Here is a 25,216-nt window from a genome sequence, read left to right as displayed (position 1 = left end):
CTTACGTAGTAGGTAGAGGAGGGCGGTGTGGTTCCGCAGTTCCGCAGTCGCGGCCGGAGGCCTTGGGGGAAGGAGGGGCCCCGGGCGGGGCCGAGAACAGCACCTTCAGAGCCCTATCTCCAGCACTTTAGGAAGTTGAAGGGCCCTTCAGTACCCGTCTAGCGGCCCATCAGCCCCCCACCGCGGCACCGCCCCGCGTCGGCTTGCGACGGCATCCGCGATTGATCATCAAGGTTGTAACACAAATGCAGGAGCCAGGCTGATTGAACCTGCCGTTTGAGATGGGTTATAATGGCACTTTCCTTTCTGCACTGGACTCCCTCTCACTGCACCACAATCGTTTCCCGCCGTCAACCCGTCACCATGTCTTGGTTGCCCATCGCCGCCGACTCGCCCTTCTCCATCGCTAATATCCCCTTCGGCATCATCTCCGCCGCGTCGGACCAATCTCGTCGAGCCGCTATCGCCGTCGGTGACCATGCACTCGATCTGAAGGCTTTTTCCAGCGCGGGCGGCTTCTCCGCCTCGCCTGACATTGCGAAACATGAGGCCGTTTTCTCCCAGCCAACCCTCAACCAGTTCGCTGCCCTGGGCCGCCCATTCCATCGCTTGGCTCGCGAGTACCTCCAGGCCATCTTCAGCAGCGACACAAAACACCCAGAACTTCTCAAGGACAATGCCCAGCTGAGGGAGTCGGCCCTCATTCCCCTTTCCAAGGTCCAGAACCACATGCCCATGGCCATTGGCGACTACACCGACTTCTATGCCTCTACCAACCACGCCTACAACGTCGGCGTCCTCTTCCGCGGGCCCGCCAACGCCCTGCAGCCAAACTATAAGCACCTTCCTGTCGCCTACCACGGGCGAGCCAGCAGCGTCGTCGTCTCCGGTACCCCTATCCGCCGCCCCTGGGGCCAGATCCTGCGCGACCCTAAGGCCGAACCTAAGATTCCCGTCCTCGCCCCCTGTGAGAGGCTCGACCTGGAGCTTGAGATGGGCATGTTTGTGTGCCGCCCCAACGACATGGGCACGCCCGTCCCCATCGCTGAGGCTGAGCAGCACATCTTTGGATACGTTCTTATGAACGACTGGAGCGCGAGAGATATCCAGGCCTGGGAGTACGTGCCCCTCGGACCCTTCACGGCCAAGAACCTTGGGACTAGCATCAGCCCATGGGTGGTCCTCGCGGATGCAGCCATCCCCCGCGCTGTTGGGCTGCCAAATGAGAATGAGATTCTACCGTATCTCAAGGAGGGTGCCAAGGAGAACGTCCTCGATATTAATCTCGAAGTGGATTTGATCAGTAAGTGTCCTTTTTTCTCACCGTAAAAGAGGACTGGGAGGATGCAAAGAAAGAACGAAGCTGACCACATCCCACCAGCCGGCACCGGAAATAAAAAAACCATCGCTAAGACCAATTCCAAGAACCTCCTCTGGTCATGGCCGCAGATGATTGCGCACCACACCATCACCGGCTGCAACCTCCAGCCGGGCGACCTCTTTGGGTCCGGCACGATATCCGGCACGGAGCCCGGGACGGAGGGATCGCTTCTGGAGCAGACGCAGGGCGGCAAGACGCCTGTCACGCTGGGGCAGGAGGAGCGGAAGTTCCTACAGGACGGGGACACACTCGTGATCCGCGGCTGGGCGGGTCAGGACGGCGCGCGCATTGGGTTCGGGGAGGTGTCGGGCACAATCCAGGCACCGCTGCCTCTGTTCTAGATACAGCTGCCGCCTTGATGGTCTCAAATTGATACCTTTGACAACATCTATTCCAAACTAGTTGCTGGTACTAACATTCAACGACTAACTACTTGGAGCGCATATCCTCGGGGGTATCGGGCTGCTTGAAGTAGGATGCCTTGGCTACTGCGGGCAGCTGCTCCATGTTCTCCGCGACCCTATTAATGATGGGGAACTGATCCAGCGGGACCTTGAACCGCCTCGCATTCCAAATGGCCGGCATAAGGCACACATCTGCTATGGTCGGACTGTCGCCATATGAGTATTTGCCAGCGCAGGTGGCGGCGATAGCCTCGTAAGCCAGCAGCCCGTCCACAAATAGGTCCCTGTTCCACTCTTCCGCATCGCCGCCCAGGGCCGTGACGCGGCGCATAATGCGCAGGTTGGTGACAGGCTGGATGTCACAGGATATAATGTTGACCAGGGTCCTCACGGTGGCGCGACCCTCGGGGTTGGAGGTCGGGGGCAGCAGAGGGGAGGCCGGGTGGACCTCGTCGAGGTACTCGAGGGCGGCGACGGACTGGCCGATTCTGAAGGGGGCAGTATCGGCAGCATGGCCCTTATTGCGGAGAAGGAGGGGCACGGAGCCCGAAGGGTTGAGGGATTTGTGCTCGGGCGATTGCTGCTCGTTCTTGAGGAGGTTGACGGGAATCTGGTCGTAGGAGATGGCCTTGAGGTCTAGGCCGATGCGGAGGCGGGCGGAGCAGGAAGACCGCCAGTAGGTGTATACTTTGTAGTCAGACATGATGATGGTGACGATGGTTGATGACTGATGATGATTGGAGATGATGATGAGCTACGAGATGCGGGATATGGTTGGACCCCGATTCGTATATAGACTGTCAAGGACGCCCTTTCGACTTACACGCACAGGTGCTGAGGGAGGTGCGGAATGTCGGGCACAGCCGTCTGCTACTGTCAATGCGAGCTTGGCAGCTGGCCCGCATCTAGCCACCATCGGCCGAGGGGGACTCGTTACGAGTACTCCGTAGAGTCAACTGCAATCTCATTGGGGGCTGGAGTCGCGGGGAATCTTCCGGGGCATCGTCTGGGCCGAAGCCGATGACCCGAGATCCATGATGTCTAACAGTCCGACTCGCACCGGATGTGGAAGCCACCTACGGAGTAGATCTCCCTCCTTTGGGCACCCTATATCATTTACAGACGATGGGAAACCTACCTGCGAGGCCCACCTTCCACGTCGTCAATGGTGCTGACTTAGCAGGACCTTTCTTTGTAATTGACTTTGGGATGATATCACCGGCCAATATTCCATCGCGGTACTTTCCTGAACGTTTTATCAGTACTCCAGGGCATCGCACTCAATGGCTACATGTAATTGCGCTGCAGACCCGATGCATAGATGCGCCTATGGGGCTTTCAATCCCCAATGCTTGTACAGAGCACAGAGCATGGAAATGACGGGATATCCGCATCATCAGTCTAGTTCAGTCGAGCTGGGACGGCCATGATAGATAGTACTCGACGGCCCACAGTTTCGTCGTCACACTCATCTGCCAGCACGTACCCCGAACCCTCCGGGTCTCACATCATCCTTCCTCTCCTCAACTTGACCACAGCTATTCAACCCCAAGGCCATACCGTCGATCAAAAATGGATGGCAGACCTGTCACGGTGGCAAAGCTGCGTTTCAAGGACAGCGACCATCGCCACGAGGTAAGGCGCATGATGCTGGGGACATTTCCATGTCGCCGTGTTGTTGGCTGACCGAGAGCGGTCGCAGGTGGTTGAGCGGCTCGCCAAGGTCGCCCGCGCCTCCCACGACGATGAGCCCGGCACCCTCAAGTACGCCATCCTCACCCCTCGAGAGGACGACGGAAAGACAGTCTGGGTCTGTCAAGAGTGAGATAACTGGATTGAAGTTTTGCCGATTCAACCTAGCAGTAGCTGACCATGATTTGCGCAGGTTCGCCGACCACGCGTCGAGCGACCTCCACCTGAACTCGCCTCAGGTCTTGGACATCAACAACTGGCTCATCCAGAATCCCGCCTTCTTCGACGGTTCCAGGCCCATCATCCTGAACGACCTAGAATCCATCTCCAGCGACTTCGGATTCACGCGCCCACAGGTCAGGGACCACCAGGACCTCTATGTGGTCATCGCCGAGATCACCTACATGCTCGGCGGGTTCGCCGCCTCCAAGCCCTATTGGGAGGCCGTCGTCGAGTCCAGCCGCGAGGGGGAGCCCGGCACGCTGTCGTACGGCGTGCTCAAGGACCTGAGCGAGGAGGAGAAGCTGGCCACGTTCGAGGCCTACGAGAGCCAGGAGTACCTCAACGACGTCCACGCGCCCAGTGACGCTGTGCGGCAGAATATCCACGAGACGAGCTACATGCGGGCGGGATCAGAGCGTCATGTGTTCAAGATGGTTGCTGGGTATCTGTACAAGTAACTCAAAAGCTGATTGCATTTTCTGCCTGCCCTCTCTCACCCCCCCCGTCATGTCTCTCTCACCTACCATGTCTGTTCGTAATATTCGTAATACTACTACTGGTAGCAACAACACCAACACTAACATAAACACACACACAACCTCCGTCCCGCTGCGGGGCATCGCGGGGTTCAGGACCCGTAGCGGGGTGGTGGGCAGATTAGCAGATGCCAGCAATCCTGACACACACACACTAATGAATCATTAGCTCCGTTTCCCTGGCCGAAACTGGGCAAATGCGGAAGGGGTTCATCACAGTCTGTCTACGGCACGCCATGTCACTGCCAAGTGGTTGCCGTTCTCGCCATGATCTCGACTGAGGCCCAAGTAATACTGGCCAGCAAGTTGATGGAGGGGCGACAGGGTGATGAATTCCGAAGTCTTTGTAATTGCAACTATATATCGGCCCAGGCCTCGCTCTCCGTTATTATCGACTGCTATCCGCAAGCCACTTGTTTTGTCAGCGTGCGCTCGTCCCTCAAAAACGAATATCTATTTTCAAAGTCTGTACTATGTCACCTACTGCTACAAAAGGCGTCCACAGTGGTGGTTACCGCCTAGGCGTCCCGTCGGCTCGTCCCATCCGTGTCGCTGGTTGCTCCGGAGGTGAGTCGTCTGATCACATCAGGAGATGCCAATGGAGGCCAGACCAAACTGACCGAAGCAGGCGTCTATGACCGCAAGCGAGCCATCGAGGACATGGCCAAGAATGAAAACGTCGATGTCATCACCGGTGACTGGATGTCCGAGGCCAACATGACCCTCCGGGGCTCCGACAAGCGCGACAGGCTCGCCAACCGCGAGATGTCGACGGGGTCGGCTCTCGTGGCCAAGGGATATGAGCCGTACTTTCTCGAGGAGGTCGACCCGGCCATTCCGTGGCTGGCTGAGAAGGGCACCAAGCTGGCCGTCAATGCCGGTGCCTCGGATGTGCACGGCCTCGCAGTTGCTGTCAAGGAGCTGATCAAGAAGCACGGCGTCGACCTCAAGGTGGGTGTGGTGGACGGTGACGACGTTACCGATGCCGTGCTAGACCTGTACAAGAAAGGTGAGCACCCCCCACAGGCTGACTCCCTTTTCATTGTCCGTTACTCTTGCTGACTGCCGTTCCAGGGGAGCCCTTCCTCAACCTCCCGGCCAACAAGCCCATCCAGGGATGGGGCTACGAGCCCGTCTGCGCGCAGTGCTACCTGGGGGGCACGGGCATCGCCGAGTGCTTCCGCGCAGGCGCCGACATTGTGCTCTGCGGCCGCGTCGCCGATGCCTCCGTCACCGTCGGAGCAGCCATGTGGTGGTGGGGATGGAACCGCGATGACCACATCACCGAGCTCGCGGGTGCCCTCATGGTCGGCCACATCATCGAGTGCTCCACCTACGCCACGGGCGGCTACTACTCGGGCTTCAAGGACCTCGGTGTCAAGGACCTCGACATGGGGTACCCCATTGCTTCCATCGAGCAGAACGGCGAATGTGTGCTGACCATGGAGGAGGGCCGCGATGGCCTTGTGACGGTGGCCACCATTGCTAGCCAACTGTTGTACGAGATCCAGGGCCCGCTGTACTATAACTCGGATGTCACGGCTTCGATTGAGAACGTCAACCTCGAGCAGGTCGGCGAGAATGCCGTCCGTGTGTCAGGCATCAGAGGCTTCCCGGCCCCCCCTACCACCAAGGGTAAGTAGACCTGGTTCTCAGTAGCATGTTAATGTCACTAACAGGCGTACTTGCTCAGTCGGCATCACCGCCAAGGGAGGCTGGCAGGCCGAGTTCCACTTCTACCTGACGGGCCTCGACATCGCCGAGAAGGCGGCCATGATCGAGCGCCAGACCAAGGCGCGCATGGGCAAGTACCTGGGCAAGTTCTCGTGCCTCAAGTTCATGATGGCCGGAGGCGTGCCCGAGAACCCGCAGTCGCAGGAGGAGGCGACGGTGGACCTGCGCATCTTCGCCCAGACGCGCGACCCGGAGCTCCTCTCGGGCAACAGCTTCGTCGACTCGGACCGCGGCTCCTTTGCGCGCTTCTGCATCGAGAACCTGCTCCAGTCGTATCCCGGCGGCACCATGGCGCCCGACATGCGCACCGCCGTCGGCCGCCCGTTCTTCGAGTACTGGGTGTCTCTCATGCCCCAGTCCTTTGTCGAGGAGACGGCCCACCTGCCAGACGGCACCGTCAAGAAGATCAGTCCGCCAGCCAAGACGCACGAGTTCCCACGCGAGCAGCCCTCGTATGCCGAAACAGCCAATCCCGTGGATCTCGGCTCCTTCGGCCCTACGACCCGCGGTCCTCTCGGCTGGGTCGTCATGGGCCGCTCCGGTGACAAGTCTTCCAACGCCAACCTGGGCCTCTTTGTGCGTCACGATGACGAGTGGGACTGGCTGCGCACGCTGCTGTCGACGGCTAAGCTGCGCGAGCTGTTGGGCAAGGACGATGTCGGCCGCCAGATCGACCGCTGCGAGATGCCCAACATCCGTGCCGTGCACTTCCTGCTCAAGGACCACCTGGACCGTGGCTTCAACTCGACGTCTAGCTTCGATAGCCTTGGTAAGAATCTGTGCGAGTATATCCGGTGCAAGTGGGTAGACATTCCCAATCGTTTCCTCGAGCGCGGCAAGATTTGAGAAGATGAGTGCATCGTCATGTACGTGGATAGATATGATGCCTAGTATTAGTAAAAATGATGTCTGTAATGCTCTAGCCCAGGAACCAAAAACTCCTTCCTATCCGATGCACCGAATCCAACCAAGTCATTGCAAATAAGTCAGAGGCGTGAGCTGGCTCATCTTGGTATCCAGAGCCCGCCGTTGCCATACACCTTGTCTCTCATGGCGCCGCCCTCGCTCCTCACACCAACCCAGTGTAGGGGTATTCGGTCTACCCTCCCCTGAACCGATCCCGTCACGCCATCCAGCCGATCCGAGAAGGTCCTGTTGCTCCTCAAAACATCGTGTATAGACCACCTCTCCCTCGCCAGGCTCTCCAGGACCGACATTGAGTCTGCCATGTACTGCTCGACAATCCACTCAGGGTCCGTCTCCTTCTCCGGTGGGGGGTGCAGGTAGCCCATGAGCACAACCCGGACCTTCATGTCGAAGAAGGCTGCCCCGTCAAAGTCGTGCAGAAAGTGCACCATCACCCTATTCTTCACGACTACCTCTGGCGGGCCATGCCTCAGAGGGCCGATAGTGACGATTGCCTCGTGCCAATCGTCTGACACGTCTTCAGCCCCCTTGGGGGGGACGACGCTCGCCCACGCCGCATAGACTCCCTTCCACCGCATCTTGATCTCATCACGGACGCCGCTCAGGTTGGCAGTCGGGATGCCTAGCTCCTCCGTGGACCTCCCCGTTGCCCTGACCGTCTTACCCTCAAAGCTGTTGGGGAACGGCGCCTCAGGCCCATCGTCCGACCCAATAATGGTCACTGTCTTCTCCAACGCAACCGGTTCATACCGCCCTCCTTGGCCCCTGCGCCAGCTCTCCGCTACGGCCTGGTCGACCCCCGAGGTTTGAACGACAGTCTTGCCTACAGTGGTTGCCTTCTTGCCATACGTCGCCGCCTTCTTGACCACCGTGCTCGATGCGGCCTTGGTCACTACCTTGGTCGCCCTATTCTGCACAACCATTGTCGCCGGTGCCGTGTACTTCTTGACAAATTGCTGCGCGACCGTGCTGCCCACCTTGACCCCAACCTCGAGCGGCATGGTCCTGATGCTCGCCCCGCGCACCACGCTCGCGTCGGTGCTCGTGCTCGCGACCCTAAACACGGGACATCCGCAGAGCACCTTCTTCCCCCCCTCACCCGCGCACAGGACGAGGCGGAAGTATCCGTCCGTCGCGGCAGCGGGTATGCGCACCACGTGTGTCTCTCGGGCCACATGCTTCTTCTGCCTCCCCGACGCCTTCTTGGCAAAGCGCCTCAGGTCCCGCTGGATGCCCCTCTCGTCCACGGGGGGGATATCCCCCGCGGTGGCCTTGGTCGCGGGCGTCACGTCGAGCCAGTCGCCCGTCGTGCCGACTAGAGCCTTGAGACTCATGCCCATATTGCCTGAATAGCCCTTCTGCTGTAGCCAGACAGTACGATTGGGCGGTAGTTCTGCGTCGGAGAGGATCGTGATGGACACAGACGTTGCGGGGCCACGGTACCAGACGAGAGCGTGCGAGTGCCGGATGATGCTGTAGTGCCTCGTTGATTCGGCAGGGCGACTGACCAGCCCGCCAGCAAAGTACTGGGCCTCCCCGAGGGCATGTTGCCACCGGCTGCTCTGCGTCTTAGAGCTAGCTTCCGTCGGATCCAAGGAGGTCGATAGGGCTGAAGAGCTCTTGACGCGACGGATCTCGCCCGTGGAGGCCGGCGACAGAGTCCGGGGGGTGGGTAGCCCGTCAACGACAAAGTCGACGGGGAGCTGGTCCTTGTCGTCGGTGATGGCTGTCGATGGGCGAGGATGTGCTGCACGAAGGTTTGTCGCGGAACGAGTGTACCGAGGCGGCGGTGGCCAGGCCATGGAAGCATCTGGGGCGAGCAAGGATTCATGTTGCCAAGATTGTCCGATAGGTGCGCCGGAGGCGACTCGGCCGGGGGGAAGAGGCCGCCTCCGGAGTTGTGGGTCCATGGCCGCGTCGGCGCCGGATGGAAGAACCGGTGAGAAGAATGATCTAGGCGATCGACATGGCCTTCCTCGGTTTGAAAAAGATCCAATGTTCCAGCAGGATGTTGCGTCGCTGATGTTGAGATGAAGGATGAACCAAGTGAACGGGCCTCGCGGGCTCTTACTGAAATTGCCACAGTGCTGTTTCAGGGGTAGCGTCGCTTGGCACACGGCTCCCAACAAAGCGCGTCCGTGCCAAAGACTGACGGTTACTGGCAGCAATACAAATACCTAGCTGCTTCGTAATTGCCACAATTTTATATCCGCCACTGACGTACACGGGGGGAGTTGCCTGCGATAACTATTAATTGCGACAAGATACCTCGGCTATCCTGTCGTAGAAATAGGTTTTGGGTGAAAGAAGCTGATGGGATTTGCCACTCCGAAGCAGCCGGATGCAAACCCACCGGCAACTACGGGCAAAAGTTCACACATGCGACACGACGCGCTTGATGAACGGTAATAGTACTAGTGAACATTGAGCATCTTGACATCGGCACTATGTCTATTTAACCGTTTTGTTTTCCGCTCTCGGAGATGGTATATAGCACAAACCTGTGTAGCCTTCTACACCCTGGCGTTGGCATACGCAGCCTCGATCTGGGCGGGCTCCTTGATGGCATCCGTCAGGTTCTCGCAGCCTGTCTCGGTGACAAGGATATTGTCCTCGATTCGGACGCCACCGACATCCCAGAATCTGTCCAGGACAGCCTCGTCGATGAACTTGCTGTGCTTGGGGTCTTCCAGGTACGGCCTGATGATGAACTCGCAGAAGTAGATCTGCAACATCTCTTTGTCAGATAACGAGGACGGTTGATGGGGTCGTGCCGTAACTTACACCAGGCTCCACCGTGACGACACTGCCAATGGGGAGGCGGTTGCGAAGCCTCAGGTACCGGAACATGATGTCCTTCTCCTTGGGGTTTGGGTTGCCTCCGCAGTCGTGTGTATCCATGCCGAGATAATGTCCAAGGCCGTGGGGGAAGAAGGCGGCACTCGTGCGCGATTCGAGGATCTCGTCCTTGTTGCCCTTCAGAACCCCCAGGGATAGCAGCCCGTCGATGGCGACCTTGTGAGCGTGCAGGTGGATGTCATCCCAATGCACACCGGGCTTGATCTGAGCAATTGCTTCTTCCTGCATCTTGAGCACAATATTGTAGAGTGCACGCGAATCAGGGGAGAATGTTCCGTTCAGGGGGAATGTCCTAGTCTGATGGAGTAAGTTAGCCGCAGCTCATCAACCGTTGGTCTGGCGTGGTCCTACAATATCAGAGGCATAGTTGTTCCACTCGGCACCGGCGTCCACGAGGAGGTTCATCTTGCCCTCGAGAGGCTGGCTATTGTCGACGTAGTGGAGCGTGGCTGCCGCCCTACCAGACGCCATAATGGGGTGGTAGGCCATCTCCTTGGCGTTGTTCGCTACGCACTTCTCCATGAAGGCTGCCTCCAGCTCGCTCTCGGTCTTTGCTGTCCTCGTCCTCTCCACAACGGCCTTGTGTGCCCATCCCGAGATCTGATTGGCCTTGCGGATCAGGGCCACCTCGAACTCATCCTTGACGACACGCGACACCTCAATCGTCGGCTTCAGGACAGACAGGTCCTGCTTGGCAAAGCCAGACAGCTTGACGTGGCCCGACACCTGGCCCTCGATGGCAAAGACTGTGGCGTCCGGGTTCGCAGAGCTAAAGCTCGACAGGACATTATTGACATCGTTGGAGAACTTGACCTCGTCCACATCGTACTTGGCGAGGGCCTCGTCGATACTAAGCGGGAGGCCAGACCAGATGACATCGTCGGGGTCGATGGGAGGGATGAAGAGGGTGGACTTGGAGGACTGGATGTCGTAGGTGAAGAAGCAGTCGGCGAGGTTGCAGCCAGTCAGGTAGTAGAAGTATCGACGCTGGCTAGCATTGACGGTCAGTGGAGGCCGTGGACCTCGATTGTGTTGGGGCCCCAAACGTACCGGAAGTGCTCGGGGGAGTCATTGTCCTCCTCGAGCTTGGTCATGCGACCCTCGAGGTAGAGCAGGCCATTGGTATTAGGGACCTTCTCGCGAATGAGCTGGACAACTCTCTTGGCATGTTCCTTGGCCGGATATTTTCCCTTGAGGACGGCCTCGAAGTCTTGGGCGACCATGGCGGCGGATGGGTTGGTGTTCGATCGAGTTGCGACGGTGGAGGTAAAGGTGCGGCAGACTATTGCTCTGTTTGTCTGTGGATAACGCGGGGTTCGCAACAGAGGGGGGTGAGCGCGCTGTTGACGAGGTGGAAGCAATGAAGAGAATGGAGGTCGAGGGGAGCGAAGAGACTTGCTCAAGAAGGGATCCAGGAACCCCGCCAAATTGGTCAGGCCAGACGATGCTGACGGTGCGCCAGCACGACGAGCAGCAGCAGCCATCCACCCAGAAGCCCTCAGCAGCCCAATGGAAGCTCGAGGAGTTGGAGTGGGATGGTGGGATGTTGGAATGGCAGACGCGGCCGGTGCGGGGCAGACAGCACAGCCAGGTTCGTGGTTGCCAAGAGAGGAAGCTCCAGCGCCTCTAGTACTGTGCGGGCGGGGGGCTTTTAGTAATAGCGCACAGTGCAACCTGACGACCTAGGAGGTACTACCTTCCCAGTGATGATGTCGGCTGGCTACGGCTTTGGCGAGATATCTCGGCACCAGATCAACCACGTTTCAAACCTCTGGACATCAAATAACTACGAATGAAACCAAGGTTTACTAACAACTCTAAAGCTCGATCTGCTTCCCAGAGGGCGGCGACTACTTCCAAGGAATGATCGGTGACAGGCGCGTCGCGCGCGTGGCGCTAAGCACTAAACACACACAACCAAGGTTCCTAACTTCCTAAACGCCGTCCACCAGATGAACCATTGTCGTCATTATCGGCCCCCCCGGCCGAGAATTGATCCTCATCAGTAATCCCTTCAATGAGGTTGAGAATATCGGGGCTCGGTGGCTGGTGTAGATGTTTGATGTTTCGCCGACGCATTCTTGCCACGCGACCCTAAAAATGGCTGTTTGAGCTGCCCAAGTTTCTGTACATGTCACAACTATGGCTTGGGGCTAGGTGCGATGCTGCTCCAGCGCTGAAGATCCCCAAGGAACTGGCTCAGCGTGGAAAGAGACAGATGCGTATATTAATAAGGTATTTGTCAATCGACACTTTCACTTTCCACAGGGTTAGACCACGCCAGGGCGCACCGCTGGTTCTTAGCGTGGTTGGGCACATCGGAGATTTTTGTTCTTGGAGGCTTGCAGGCTTGCAGGCTTGCAGCTGTGGGTGAGACCAAGATCTCACCCATGCCTGGTTCACATCTTGGATGCCATGCACCTGTGCCCTGGCGCCCAGTTTGGGTGCTACTGCTAGTTCTCTACTGTGAGTGATCGGTAACGATCTCCCAGACCCAGGGTCCCGGGATGGAACTCTAAATCTTGGGTCTAATCTTTTTCCTTTTTCTTCTTCGCCCCGCCCGCGTGCCGGATCTCAGAAACCCTGCCCATCAATCATCATCCATGAGACCATGGCCCCATCCGTCCGAAGGACGTCGGTCCCTGGGCGCAGCTGGGGGCTTTTAACTATCCCTCCGGAACTCGCCTCTTCCGGGTCTTCACCCCCTTTGCTATATCGCCCTGTCGACTGACCCGTTTGACGTGTATTGGCCTACTTCGTAGGTGGCAGGGGCTATGTGATCATCATTTGACCTTCCAGAAAGCTGAGGTTTCACACCCACCGGGCATCAAGAGTGAGGCTGCGAGACGGCGAGGCATTCGACGCCAGACTCGCCGAGCCACCGCATCATCCAATCCCCTGTCTACTAATAGTATCCGTAGTTTCCCGAGAATTGGGGCGACAGCTTCGATCCCGTGGTTTGATAACTTATTACATACGCAGTATTACTACTTGTATCAGATACTGATAAAGGGACGTAGATTCTCGGAGATATCATGACAAGTACGGAGTACTCTGTAAAAAGTAGGGAATTCCACGAGAAGCAGGCCTTAGAATCTGCGTCCGAGACTAATGATGATAACCACGAGTCCAAAAACCAAGGATCTACAAATAGGGCGTCTAGAAGACGACTAAACATGCCCATCCGGATCCGGAAGATTGGGGCCGACACCCAAAACCGCCTTAGACATGAGGCTTTCCACGCTTGAGTTATGTACTCGTAGATCCTCTCAAACCCGGCGCAACGGGCGGCTTGCAGAAAACCCACCTGCATCTGTCGTTGACACGTTACCTTCCAATGTACGTAGTATAATTCGCACGAGTAGTACTATTCGAGACCACCAAGGCCCACCCCACATCCCCGGTCTTCAGCTCTGAAGTGACAAGCTAGCATTTCTGGCTCCTGAGGCTGGCTCCTGGGCTGGCTAGGAACTACCGAACTAGGGTCCACGAGGCGCCACATTTGACCCAGAACACTGGTCCCTCCCAGGCTCCTGGGTCTAGTTGTCCAGCATGATTCGTCCGTCACACCTGGGGGCGAACGGTGATGATGACTGGAGCGTAACCCCCCGAACACTTTCCTTTCTCATATGACCTGGGTGTGGCTCCCGACTTGAGCAGGCACATCCGATTCCGGGCCCGTCCCGTCCTACTGCTGCCCGCGGCGGCCACTCTTGCGACTTATGTACCGACTCCCCGCTTCATCGCAACATTAGGGACAAAAGAAAATGCAAATCCGTATTACCATTTTTCCATGTACAGAGCGCGGCATGGATTCCAGAACAGTAGGGATGCACCCTGAGACACCGCCTGACCAAGGGTTCTTCGCAATTCCCTTTCATACAAATCCATATGGATTCGTAATACGGTTATATTTTCACCGTACGGTCCCCTAGATTAGTGATCAGTGTAAACCGGCTATTGTGTTTAGGGAGAATCACATAGCAGCACTAGACACCTTGAATAGACTCGGAAATCTTGTATGCAGAGTGGGTATCCAGATGGATGTGCCTCCACTACGCAATTCATGTACATAGTACAGACTCAAGGGGAAGACCTCGTCGATTCCAGATTCCTACATTAAAAACGTCTCTAGCTCCCTAATTACCGAATCTCCTGCTCCAACCTAAATTGTCCTGTGTATATCTCAATTGCCAAACTGGGCATCTCGAGTCTTGTCACCGCGCGTCCCAGCCCTCACGCTCGCTCCGACGGCTTTAAACCCCACCAAAGCCTTTAAAGGTATTTCCCTGAGCTTGAGGTCGAAGCTGAGTCCCGGAGACCACACAGCTGGTTACTTTGTTTATTCGAAAAGACAACTCTATCTCTGAGCAGCTCACCATCTTCTGAAATCTGCTCAACTTCAGAAGTCATCATACACTAGGGCATTGCCCAAACACCTATTACGTGGCCGAGATGACTTCCAGCCAGAGTGGAAATGGCTTCTCTCTGAGGGCCATACACCAGCCGTCGGACAGACCTATGGCTCAGACGGCAGGAAAGGTCTTGGAACCACACATTGTCATCGAGATGAGCGGGACCATTACTGATAGGAGGTACATTGCGTACGCCTATGGATGCTCTGGAACCAAAATTGTGGGCAAACCCTCTGGGGAAGAGATTCCGGGAACGATGAGGACGGGCCCTGGGGGCAGCGTGTCGTTTGAATTTAGGGACATTCGCATCGTCAATCCGGGAACCCACAGCATCCTGATCAGCGTTCTCCAGGAAGACTCAACAGCTTCTGGGTACGATGAATGTGCCCAAATTTATACGAACCCTATCCATGTTTCTTAACCTCCAAGTCCGCGTATATATCGGAGTGGTAAGCTCTATTATCAGCCAACAAACAAGACTACACGTATGGACTAACCAGTATGTCGCAGCAACTACACTTTCATCCTAACAAATCAAATTTTGCAGGATCGGCATTTTCTTCAAAACAAAAAGAGGTGTCTGTCTACTATATCCGGAAGCGGGCTTCAGAGGGTAAACCAATATAGTCGCTAATTAGTCATGATATGATGGTTGGGTAAATGGCTGGGTAGAGCCTTGGTATATGTATACTTATAATATTTCATTTGATCGGCGCTTATTTTCACTGTATGCAGTAGGAGAGGAATCTATTCATTCGCACCAATCCGAGCAGCGATGTATCGAAAGTGAAATTCAAATGCAGAAGAATTACCCTTATTATAGATTCTGCGGATCTCATTGCTTTGCCGTCCACATCTCTTAGACGCGATCTTGGCACATGAACTGAAGAGAGAATATGATGAATGTAGGACGCTTGTTACTCGGGGGATTTCTCGACTTCTGGCTTGGCTAGTTGATGGCTTACCTGAGCCGTTTTACTACTGCGGTAGGTCATTGTCACGGCGGTCGGACATGATTTATGTATGAATCAGTACTCACAGATGGAAGTTTTTTCATTAAGAGTATAACGACGTAGAGCATAGTGTATCTCTCCTTCTACGTATGTGAGATCTCCATTCAGAATGTGGCCAATTCTCACACAGTGGGCTAATCTAGCCAGTCACCGAATCGTCCAATTTATCCTCGTGAGGCCGAGGAAAGATATCGAGGAAGTGCTTGTCTCGTAACCGCATGACCGCCTGGGATATTTTGACAGTTGATGACTCGGGAGTGAACAAAAGTTCAAGACGATGAGGCTATTGGATGTGGGGTGACGAGCGACTCGACTCGAGTGAGAGAGTGTCACGTGTGCCCCTCACCACCAAAACTCCACCTGCAAAATCGATGCATCATCCCAGCAAACGACACCCCACCTCATCGCGAGGAGTCACGAGTTCGAGTTTGAGTTCACTTTCATCTGCGAGCAATCGTCCTTTTCAAAAAATGGTATACTACTACACATCCAACGTTGTCGAGCCCTCGGGCTTCATCTACGTCGGCAAGGACAAATACGAAAGTCAGCCTCCCCTCCCAAACCGATGAGGTCCCCACCTCAGCCCAACTCACACGCTTCCCAGATGAGGACCTCATCAAGTACGGCTGGGACGAAGATGTCTGGTAGGCAACATCATATCAAGGAATCTCCATTACCGCAAGTAGCTAAAGATTCTTGCCCTGGACCAGGGTATGATACTCTCTTCTTGTTCTAGGGCGCTCACCCAGACACGTTTCGCTTTGATCGCCGCTTGACGCAAATAATCCTATTGCCGCAGTTCCACGTCGACAAGCTTTCCAGCGCGCACATTTACCTCCGCATGAGGGAAGGCCAGGACTGGGAAAACCTGCCGCAGGACCTGCTAGTCGATCTCGCCCAGCTCACCAAGGCCAACTCGATAGAAGGTCCGTCGCCGCCCGGAGGCCGAATCGCTACTCGCACTGACCACCACCACTGTAGGCAACAAGAAGGACAACATCACCATCATCTACACGCCCTGGTCCAACCTTAAGAAGGATGGGTCCATGGACGTCGGCCAGGTCACATTCAAAGACCACCGCAAAGTATATACCGCATTCTAATGCCGGAGGAAACCCCCGCGAAAAGAGACCCCCAAACTCACAGATACCCAGGTCAAGCGTATTCTCGTGCCCCAACGCGAGAACCCCATCGTCAACCGCCTCAATAAAACTAAGGTGGAGAAGAAGCCTGATTTTAAACAGGAAAGGGACGACCGCCAACGGGAGCTGCGCAAGCGCCAACAGGCAGCGCAACAACAACGGGTTAGTTCCAGTCCTCGCCCCCCACCGTATTAGATGAGCCCGAGGCAGCAGCGGTAGCTGACCAAAGATTGCACAACCCGGCAGAAAAAGGAAGAGGAGAGGCAGGCGCAGGAGTGGCAGGAAAAGAAGTGGCAAAAGGATCATGCTTACGATGATCTCTTTACAGATGAGAACATGGCTGCCAGCAGCAACCAGGACCGGACAGCTGACTGGGAAGATGACTTTATGTAAGGCATGATTCGCATAAACTCTATCGACGGGAACGACTCGACCACGCAAACTGTGACTCCGCCAAGCCCATGTCAGTTTATACAAGTAAATGGGTCAATTCCTTGCGAGATGACCATGGCCTTCCTTGCCTGAAGACACGATACGTACTCAAAAATTTACGCTCTCTTAGACCCAATATCAAAGCCCGGAGGAGCTTGATAACTACCCATTGCGCCTACCCAAACAACCCAGAAAGGTGCTATACAGACGAATATTCGCTTGAGCGACATCCATTAAAGCCCCTATGGCTGCCTTTCATCGTTATCCGCTGACACCAATTCCCCTGTCGACTCTTAAGTCATTCATACTTCGATTGAGCACGCTGATGCTGCTGGGAGAAGCAATCCGTATGGGGCTTTGCGGGCTCCCGTCATGATCGCTGATGCTGGTGAGACTAGGCAGGCTGAGGCTGGACGCACTGTTTACAGAAGAAACAGCAGCGACGAGTCTGGGTGCTGCCTCATCGTCACCATCGACGACAGTCCCAGTTTCCATGTCCGCTTTGTAAGTGGCGGCATTCTCTGAAAGCTCAGATGCGGTGCAACTCTCATCACGACAGCCCCAGGAAGCCACAACTTCGCCCCCAGGTAGCTTGACTTCGGTTGCCTCCAACGATTGCGCAATATCCATGAGCAGAACATCCATCGGGCATATATATGCCACCTGCTTACGTTGACTCCAAGCGAGAACGTGACCGCAGAGCTGACCATTATGGCTGTCGACGATCCAGGCTCCGCTATCTCCAGGGATACCTATACGGCCACCATTGCTGACACCTGGGTCATCAGACGATGGGCGTGTACTGGCAATCTGGTAAGTGTGGCTCGGAGAGGTGCGGCCATAGATCTTGACGCTGGTCAAGGCTGGAAGGATATGCCCAGTCTGAAGACCGCTGGTGCGTGCCATGCACTGTACTTCGAGCCCGGGCAAGGAAGAGGAATCAACTACGGCGGTTGGCCGCAGATATGGCTGATCCTCCTTATTCTTGAGATTTGGTCGTTTCCCTGCCGCTGTTGTTTGGGCGAGCGGGATGGAATTGTTATCTGGCAGTCGTTCTTGCGAGAACTCAAAGAGGGCCCAATCGACTTCATGGACGAGTCCGCCCGCAGTCTTGCGTCGAATGCCGCTAGAAGCATACACCTCACCCAGGCTAAAAGTATCCAGATGGTCATCATCCTCCGTCTCCGATGAAGGATAGAACCCTGCTTCAACATCATCCAGGGCCGGTTGGGTGACTACATAGCCATCTCCGCAGCCGGGCTCAATACCCGGAATGTCGCCCGGCTCAAACTCATCCTCCTCTTCCTCATCGTCGCCCCAGTCACTAGTGATATCCGAGTCCGAGTAGGCCTCAGACTCTGTGTCAGACAGCTCGTATGCAAAGTCGTCATCATCTGAGCTGCTAGGTGCTACTGAAGAAGCCAGCCATTCGCGTCCCATGATAGCACTGCTTCGGGATGTCTCGCCGGGGCCGAAATCACGATCGGGGTCGTCGAGCATGTGGTGGACCGTCATTCCGTACATCTTATCGTCAACAAGGACGAGGCCGCCGAAACTAACAGGGGGCAGATGCCGATCTCCAATCCAGGCCCCAATGCTTGCGCCGTTACTGGGCCGTTCTTGAAATTCGGGGTTGATTGCTTCGATATCATCGTCGTCATCCCCTAATCTGTTGCCGTGCAAGTCGTTAACGTTGCTTCCTCTGGCCATTGACCTAATGACATCCTGGGACCACCTCCGCGACCGTAGAACATGGCCTCTGCAGACCTTCAGTGCAAAGCCAGTTGAGCCATCGAAGAGCTCCCCCAGCCTCTTTTTGAGGATGGCGCGGACCTTGCCCACCGATGAGCAAACAACAAGCACCGTGGGCTGCGTGTTCGCAGGCGATGGTCCTACGGATTCGAGAGAGATCTCGACCGACTCTGGGTGTTTCCTGTAAAAGTGGCGCAATGCATGATTGATCTGGGGCATGAGTATCGTGTTCCATTTCTCCACAGCGTCTGGCGGAAGGGGAACATTCGGATAAAGTTTGATCTTCGCCTCCAATTTCTGGCTAGCCTTCTCGGATGATTCTGGAAACTAGTTAGCTATTAGCCCAATTAATTTTCAACGTCAGCCACTCACCCCCGACTTCTAGATCGGCTGTGTCTGGTTTGTCGGCCTCAGTTCGTGGGATGAGCTCGGGTGGCAGCGCAGGCTGAGGGGTGGGGTTGGCAAAAGCTGAGGGCGACTTCACGTCTCTTAGATCCTTATGTGATGTGGATGATTCAGGGGGTTGTTGAGATACTGCTGATTCCTTTTGAGGGGCAGACTCCGACTCTTTGAGTTCCTGTGTGAGTTGATCCTCGAGACCACTGACGCCATCAAGGATGCAGCACGTTTCCAGAAAACGTGTGGCTCTCATCTGAACAGCAGATAGAAGGGCTTCCCCTGTACATTCGCCACTCCGTTCATTTTCAACCGCTGACCAACAAGCATGAACAGCTTTCATGTAGAGCGAGCCACATCTTTGGGCTAGCTGGTCAAGCAAACACTCTGATATACCATTGGGCGAGCTTTCTGAAGTCATCTTTTCCAGTGGGGACCACAGCCCTATAGAGAGAAGAATCATTGCCAACGAATATAGTTCCAGAACCCGATCGTCTGTATTCTTAGGCAGTGGGGAGTTATGTGAGGTACGAGGGTCTAAGGGATGCCGCGACAGCGGATTCTCTTCGTTTGATGCATCCTCAGGGAAGACATCAAAGGATGAGACCAGAGGCCGCCGCACATCTACCTCGCCACTCGTCACAGTTGGCCCAGCATTCACAGTGTCGCAAAAGGAAATGTTGCTAGCAGTAAGGTTACCGTGAGTAATTCCTCGAGTGTGCATGTCGAATATGGTGTTGGTCAAGTTGTGGGCCAGCCTAAACTTGGCCTCCAGCCTGGGCTCGGAGTCGGGTTTTGTGAGCAGGTCTCCCAACGTGGGTAGATTGTAGTGGGTGTTCTGGGGGAGGCGCTCAAAAGAGACGGCGTTAAATGATGGGGGGAACCGATAAACAAGGCCGAACCTCGAATTATCCATGTCCTCAAAGTATCCAAGGAGGCGCGGCAGTCCGGTCCAGACACCAGGTGATCTCTGAGGGTCCTGCTGGAGGCCCGCGGACAATTTCTCAAATCGCGACATGGGTGGCATAATGCCTGTAACGGAGTATATGGAGTCGAATGTGGCGTACTCCAAAAGCAACGGTGCCCATGGCTCACGTGTTGCCCCCTGAGCAAGCTCTGAGTAGGCTGTCTTGCTCATCAAGACTACTTCACGTGGCTGCACTCCGTCATTTCCCTGTTTGGGTCGCAGATGGGTCAAGGAATCGGGGCGGATCACCTGAGGCGTCTGCATCCTGGTGGACTCGAAAGGTCTAAAATCATCGACAGACGATGACATCTTAAAGGGCGCCTTGGAAGGGCGGCGGGGCACGGCACCCATGGATCGCGTTCGCGACAGGTCATACAAGGTTTCAATAGACGAGGTAAGGTCCTGGACAAGGTCCTCGAAGCGGGTTTTGTCCCATGGTACCAGGGATAGCTTGCGGTCGGGCGACGGGCGACTCCCTTCAGCGAGGTGTTTGGAGCTAAGCCAGAGAGGCTCCGCCTCTGCTAGGATGTCTTTGATCGTAGACATGATGCTCCCGACAACCTCACTCAGTCCGGCCTTGGAAAGAGACTCGTCAATCTCAGCGGACTGAGTGGTATCAGACCATTCGAGACCCCAGCTGACGAGGCGGTCCTTTTGGATGCGCAGCTTGCGATGCAAGGCCTTGATCTCGGGGTCCTCCTCATTCTGAACAGGTTCCTTGACGAAGTCGCTGGATTTCTTGGTGTCATTGTAGAGACGGCTTAGCCGCTGCTGAAAGGGCAGCTGGAAGCCGCTTAGCGGAAGAAAAGACTCCATGGCTGCGTTTGTGTCCTAGTCCGTGGCCGAGGTTCTGTGGTTGTATTTCTAGCTGTTGCAAATGCTCCCAGGTAAAAGCACGCGCAATACCGAGGCGCCGTACTTTCGCACCAGATGTCGCAGAATGGTGGTTGGCTATTCGAGGCCTAGATGCAAGCGACACGACAGATTCATCTCCCTCGATGAGATAGATTGTTAGAATGGCGAACCGACAGGTGGAGTGAAGGGCGGCTGAGGAGTTGAAGCTGGGAAGAGCAGATTTACGCCCAAGGAACGTTTTGGGGGCGGTGTCGATGCGCCAACGTGTTTAGGTCACGGGTGGGTGGCTTCCAGGCTGTCTCAGGCGTGACGGAAGTACTATTATTGCCTGCTCAAACCTAGGCGGACGAGTGCAGGGCGAGACAGTTGGCTGTTTGACTGAGCAAGAGGCAAAGACTGGCGGCGGCGGCGGCGGCACGGTGATGGTAAGCCTGTGATTATTTCGGTGCCTACAACGAAGTTGTTTGGGAGGAATGAGATGAGGCATCCACATCATCTAAAGACGGGAAGCAGCTTGGTCTTGGACAGGTGGACGGCCTCATCACGATTCACGGCTTTCCCCATTTCAATTGCGACTGCCTGCTCTGTTGCCAGAATGCTGCTGCCTGCGCGATCGACGACGCTGCCATTGGTCCAGAGGATTCAGGCTTGTAGGCGGTGGCTGCCCCGCTTTCCCTTGTCGAAACTGGGCGTCCCTTGGTCCTCCTTTTGATAGCAGCCACGTGACACAGTGACACTACACTATGCGTGTCCTTTCCCATCAGCATTCCAGCTTGGGCTCAGCTGTGTGCTGTTACCACAGTGCGAGCCTTGCTTGAGGTGAAATTAAGTCATGTTCGGCCCGTACCGACTGATTGCCCTGTCTAATACCTAGTACCTAGTAGGAGTAAGGTAAGTTTGAAAATTGACAATCACTTAGGAGTTCCTTTCCTCCTTCCCAAGGCTCTGATGAGGGAGGGGGGCTTCTCCATGCTAGGTCATGCCTGAACATTCATGGTATTGGTGGCTGTTCCGAAATGCTAAACAAAAACGCCACACCCTTGAGTTTGATGGTTTTCCATGGATCCAGGGTGCTGGCCTTTTAGGGTCTACCTGTCCCATCATAGGTACTTGCTTAGGTACGGGTATTGATTGGCATTTTTATTTCCGTCCCACACAATACCTATGCTCTTGCTTTGTCACACTCATAAATGTCCCCGCTATCTCTAGATTTATTAGGTCGGTGCCGTCATCAACACTCAGCCAACGATGGAGAACCTGAGACGTATGGAGTTCAGACTGGGGCAAAGATGTTTTTGTTAAGACTGAGTAGGAGGGGCCCGGCTTTCTTACGGATACATAAATACCATCGCCCATCCGCCTCTATGGCTGGCCCATATTCATCTCACTGCAAAACCATGCGCCAACCACGGTAGACCAAACAATGTCAACGTTTCAGAACTCGAGTTCACTCGAATCCCTTATATAATATGCAAAGGGAGGAGAAAGCGTCTGGCGGCTTAGAACCTATCATCGCAGATGTTGATATAGTTACTACCTACCTGACGGCTACTCCATCCACCATGCAACGATGTGTGCTGTCTTAAGATACATATACTATTGGTGCAATATGTGGTTAACAATAGATAGCTAATACGTATGGAAACTAGTACTTACTAGTAGTCACTTACTTACCTATATACTAGTAATACCTAATGGCGCCGATATCCAGGTCATTACTAACCTAATAACACTAAGAGTCGAGGGAGCAGATGGCTTTGCATGATGGGCCATGGATCCCTGCTAGCGCCACCATCCTTCGACGAGCTGGGCTACCTTACTATGCATAACAGGTGGAGCAGCCTTCAAGGCCCACCGAGTGCCGCTGAGTGAGTTTTTCCCTTGCCATGGAAGTTGGCATTGGCAGTTGCCAGTTGCCAGCGTTGGCGGTGGTGCAGGTGCTACCGACGGCTGGGGCTGGCTGCTGACATTTGTCCCCCGTCGGGCCCGCTCATCCTTTGTAAACTCAGCTTTGTCTCCATCTCCTTCAATTGATGTGCCTCTACCTGTCTCAGCTATCGTCGGTTCCTCATAGAAACCTCCAACCCGACACTCCGCTCTCCTGCTGCGAAGTTCGCAGATGCGTGGCTCATCATGGCAGCGCCCCGTTCACGGGGCGACGACGAAGAGATAAGGTACGTACATTCCAGATGGCTGATGATCAATCATGATGCTCGCGAGCGGATACTACCCGTCTCACATTCCCACCTGTCGGCCTCCACGCTGCTGCTGCCTTGCGGACCCAAATTGGCCTTTAGTGATTAGCCTCTTACTATCTTACTCCTGTTGCCTACGGATACTACTACTCCCCTGTTCTTCATCAGTCAGTCGGTCAATCGGCCCGTCGCTCATCTCATTGTGTCTAGTATCGTCGGCCATGACCTTCACTCGCTCTCCACAGTCGGACCCAGTCGCCGGTCAGACAGTCACTCGCCGACTGTCAACCTCAATTCCAACATCGAGGCAAAGTAAGCTCACCCCTCCGCCCCCCAGACATTGTCTCACCTCGCTACGTTTCCCGAGTTCAGCTGGGCCTAACCTCCTCTCCTCTTCGCCTTCATCTACAGAATCAAGAATCCCCTTGTCGGCATCCCGCGCCGCACTTTACTCGCCGATGTCGATGACTTCTGCCGCGCCAAGGGCCTCGAGCCCTATCGTGATATCATCCGCAAGGGCGCCCTCGTCGCCCAGGACCCTTCGGGCTACGAGGACATCACCGGCCCGGACGCTCTGACCCCAGCCGAGATCGAGGCCCTCCGCGATGAGGTCCTGCACAAGTGGCGCATCCCCAAGACACTCTACCTAACCATCATCACCTGTTCCATTGGTGCTGCAGTTCAGGGTTGGGATCAAACAGGCTCCAATGGTGCCAACCTCGAGTTTCCGGAAGCCTACGGTATCGGCACCGGCAGTATTATGGACAAGACCTTAGTCGGGCTTGTCAACGCTGCGCCGTACATAGGAACTGCACTAGTCGGCAGTTGGCTTTCCGACCCCCTCAACACTTACTTCGGACGCCGCGGTACCATCTTCTTCTCAGCCCACTTCTGCCTATGGCCCGTCATTGCCAGCGCCTTCTGCGACAGCTGGGTCAAGCTTCTAGGCTGCCGCCTACTCCTCGGCGTCGGCATGGGCACCAAGGCTGCCACGGTGCCCATATACGCCGCCGAGAGCACCCCAGCCCCTATCCGCGGCGCCCTCGTCATGAGCTGGCAGCTTTGGGTCTCGTTTGGCATCTTCATGGGCACATGCGCAAACATCATCTGCGTCAAATATTTCGACCAGGCGTGGCGGTACCAGCTCGGCTCTGCCTTCATGCCCGCCGTCCCGCTCGTCTGTCTAATCTATCTTTGTCCCGAATCCCCAAGGTGGTTTATCAAGAAGGATAGATACAGCGATGCGCTGAACTCGCTGTTCCGGATACGAAATAACCCCGTGCAGGCTGGGCGTGACCTCTATTATATCCACGTGCAGCTGCAAGTCGAGCGCGAATTTATCGGTGAAGGCAACTATCTCAGACGGTTCATCGAGTTGTTCACCATCCCGAGGATTCGTCGAGCTACTATTGCTTCCTGGGTCGTTATGATTGCCCAGCAAATGTGCGGGATCAACATCATAGCCTTCTATTCCACCAATATCTTTGCTCAGGCTGGGTCAGGAAACTTCGAGGCCTACCTATCTACCATGGGCTTCGGCCTTATCAACTTTATATTTGCTTTTCCGGCGATATGGACCATTGATACCTTCGGGCGGCGTTCTCTACTGCTATTTACCTTTCCGCAAATGGCATGGACCTTGCTGGCGGCTGGTCTTTGCACCCTCATTCCCGAGTACACCAAGCTCAACACCGTCTTTGTGGCTTTTTTTGTGTACCTCTTCGCGGCCTTCTATTCACCAGGGGAAGGCCCTGTCCCATACCCATACTCGGCCGAGGTCTTCCCCCTTTCCCACCGTGAAGTCGGTATGGCATGGGCAGTCGCCACCTGCCTGTTCTGGGCTGCTGTCCTGTCCATCACGTTTCCTTTGATGCTCGATAGACTCGGCGTCCTCGGCTCCTTCGGGCTGTATGCCCTATTCAACGTCATCGCCTTGGTCCTAATTTTCCTCCTTTTACCTGAGACGAAGCAGCGCACCCTAGAGGAACTAGATTATATCTTCGCCGTACCTATGAGCGTTTTTATGAAATACCAAGTGACAAAGACACTCCCCTTCTGGGTTAAACGGTGGATTCTTCAACAGAGGGATGCGACACTGGAGCCCCTGTATAAGCTCGATTTTACAAACCACCGCGACGAGTATGACGATGTGGGAGAGGAGCATCACAGCCAGGACACGGGAGAAATATTTGAGACGGATAAGTCGAAAAGGGAGTTGAAAGACGAGCTAGGAATTACGACTGCGACGATGCATCGGAGCTACGGCAGATGAAGCGACGATACCTTGATGATTT

At 55.3% G+C, this 25,216-nt stretch overlaps 9 protein-coding genes across 9 annotated transcripts; 5 read left to right on the top strand and 4 right to left on the bottom strand.

The window, feature by feature from the left end:
* Positions 1-363: 363 nt before the first annotated feature.
* On the top strand, positions 364-1,722 carry ACO1O0_002676 (uncharacterized protein; the record flags this gene model as incomplete). The annotated part of the gene is given in 3 exon segments (XM_083192141.1): positions 364-552; positions 565-1,303; positions 1,382-1,722. The coding sequence occupies 3 exon segments, from the start codon at positions 364-366 to the stop codon at positions 1,720-1,722; spliced, it is 1,269 nt and encodes a 422-aa protein (XP_083053355.1).
* Positions 1,723-1,810: 88 nt separating this feature from the next.
* On the bottom strand, positions 1,811-2,488 carry ACO1O0_002675 (glutathione S-transferase; the record flags this gene model as incomplete). The annotated part of the gene is made up of 1 exon (XM_083192140.1): positions 1,811-2,488. The coding sequence occupies one exon, from the start codon at positions 2,486-2,488 to the stop codon at positions 1,811-1,813; it is 678 nt and encodes a 225-aa protein (XP_083053354.1).
* An 869-nt stretch (positions 2,489-3,357) lies between these two features.
* Positions 3,358-4,157, top strand: ACO1O0_002674 (putative quinol monooxygenase; the record flags this gene model as incomplete). Its single annotated transcript, XM_083192139.1, has 3 exons — positions 3,358-3,420; positions 3,488-3,606; positions 3,671-4,157. 3 exons carry the CDS (start codon positions 3,358-3,360, stop codon positions 4,155-4,157), a joined length of 669 nt encoding a protein of 222 aa, XP_083053353.1.
* A 551-nt stretch (positions 4,158-4,708) lies between these two features.
* On the top strand, positions 4,709-6,815 carry ACO1O0_002673 (acyclic terpene utilization AtuA family protein; the record flags this gene model as incomplete). Its single annotated transcript, XM_083192138.1, has 4 exons — positions 4,709-4,802; positions 4,825-5,244; positions 5,310-5,870; positions 5,929-6,815. The coding sequence occupies 4 exons, from the start codon at positions 4,709-4,711 to the stop codon at positions 6,813-6,815; spliced, it is 1,962 nt and encodes a 653-aa protein (XP_083053352.1).
* Positions 6,816-6,941: 126 nt separating this feature from the next.
* ACO1O0_002672 (uncharacterized protein) lies at positions 6,942-8,806 on the bottom strand (the record flags this gene model as incomplete). The annotated part of the gene is made up of 2 exons (XM_083192137.1): positions 6,942-6,972; positions 7,008-8,806. 2 exons carry the CDS (start codon positions 8,804-8,806, stop codon positions 6,942-6,944), a joined length of 1,830 nt encoding a protein of 609 aa, XP_083053351.1.
* Positions 8,807-9,409: 603 nt separating this feature from the next.
* ACO1O0_002671 (peptidase M24, structural domain-containing protein) lies at positions 9,410-10,978 on the bottom strand (the record flags this gene model as incomplete). Its single annotated transcript, XM_083192136.1, has 4 exons — positions 9,410-9,622; positions 9,681-10,052; positions 10,107-10,746; positions 10,806-10,978. 4 exons carry the CDS (start codon positions 10,976-10,978, stop codon positions 9,410-9,412), a joined length of 1,398 nt encoding a protein of 465 aa, XP_083053350.1.
* Positions 10,979-15,820: 4,842 nt separating this feature from the next.
* ACO1O0_002670 (uncharacterized protein) lies at positions 15,821-16,718 on the top strand (the record flags this gene model as incomplete). Its single annotated transcript, XM_083192135.1, has 5 exons — positions 15,821-15,827; positions 15,933-16,109; positions 16,165-16,268; positions 16,338-16,487; positions 16,572-16,718. 5 exons carry the CDS (start codon positions 15,821-15,823, stop codon positions 16,716-16,718), a joined length of 585 nt encoding a protein of 194 aa, XP_083053349.1.
* A 300-nt stretch (positions 16,719-17,018) lies between these two features.
* ACO1O0_002669 (uncharacterized protein) lies at positions 17,019-20,688 on the bottom strand (the record flags this gene model as incomplete). The annotated part of the gene is made up of 2 exons (XM_083192134.1): positions 17,019-18,829; positions 19,437-20,688. 2 exons carry the CDS (start codon positions 20,686-20,688, stop codon positions 17,019-17,021), a joined length of 3,063 nt encoding a protein of 1,020 aa, XP_083053348.1.
* Positions 20,689-22,860: 2,172 nt separating this feature from the next.
* Positions 22,861-25,194, top strand: ACO1O0_002668 (sugar porter family MFS transporter; the record flags this gene model as incomplete). The annotated part of the gene is made up of 3 exons (XM_083192133.1): positions 22,861-22,901; positions 23,091-23,234; positions 23,334-25,194. The coding sequence occupies 3 exons, from the start codon at positions 22,861-22,863 to the stop codon at positions 25,192-25,194; spliced, it is 2,046 nt and encodes a 681-aa protein (XP_083053347.1).
* Between the last annotated feature and the right edge of the window lie 22 nt (positions 25,195-25,216).

Source organism: Amphichorda felina, assembly GCF_050947745.1.
Source record: "Amphichorda felina strain 45539 chromosome Unknown scaffold_2, whole genome shotgun sequence".
NCBI classification, from domain to species: domain Eukaryota; kingdom Fungi; phylum Ascomycota; class Sordariomycetes; order Hypocreales; family Bionectriaceae; genus Amphichorda; species Amphichorda felina.
The sequence above is the reverse complement of the archived record's forward strand: the minus strand, read 5'-3'. Positions and strand labels throughout refer to the sequence as shown.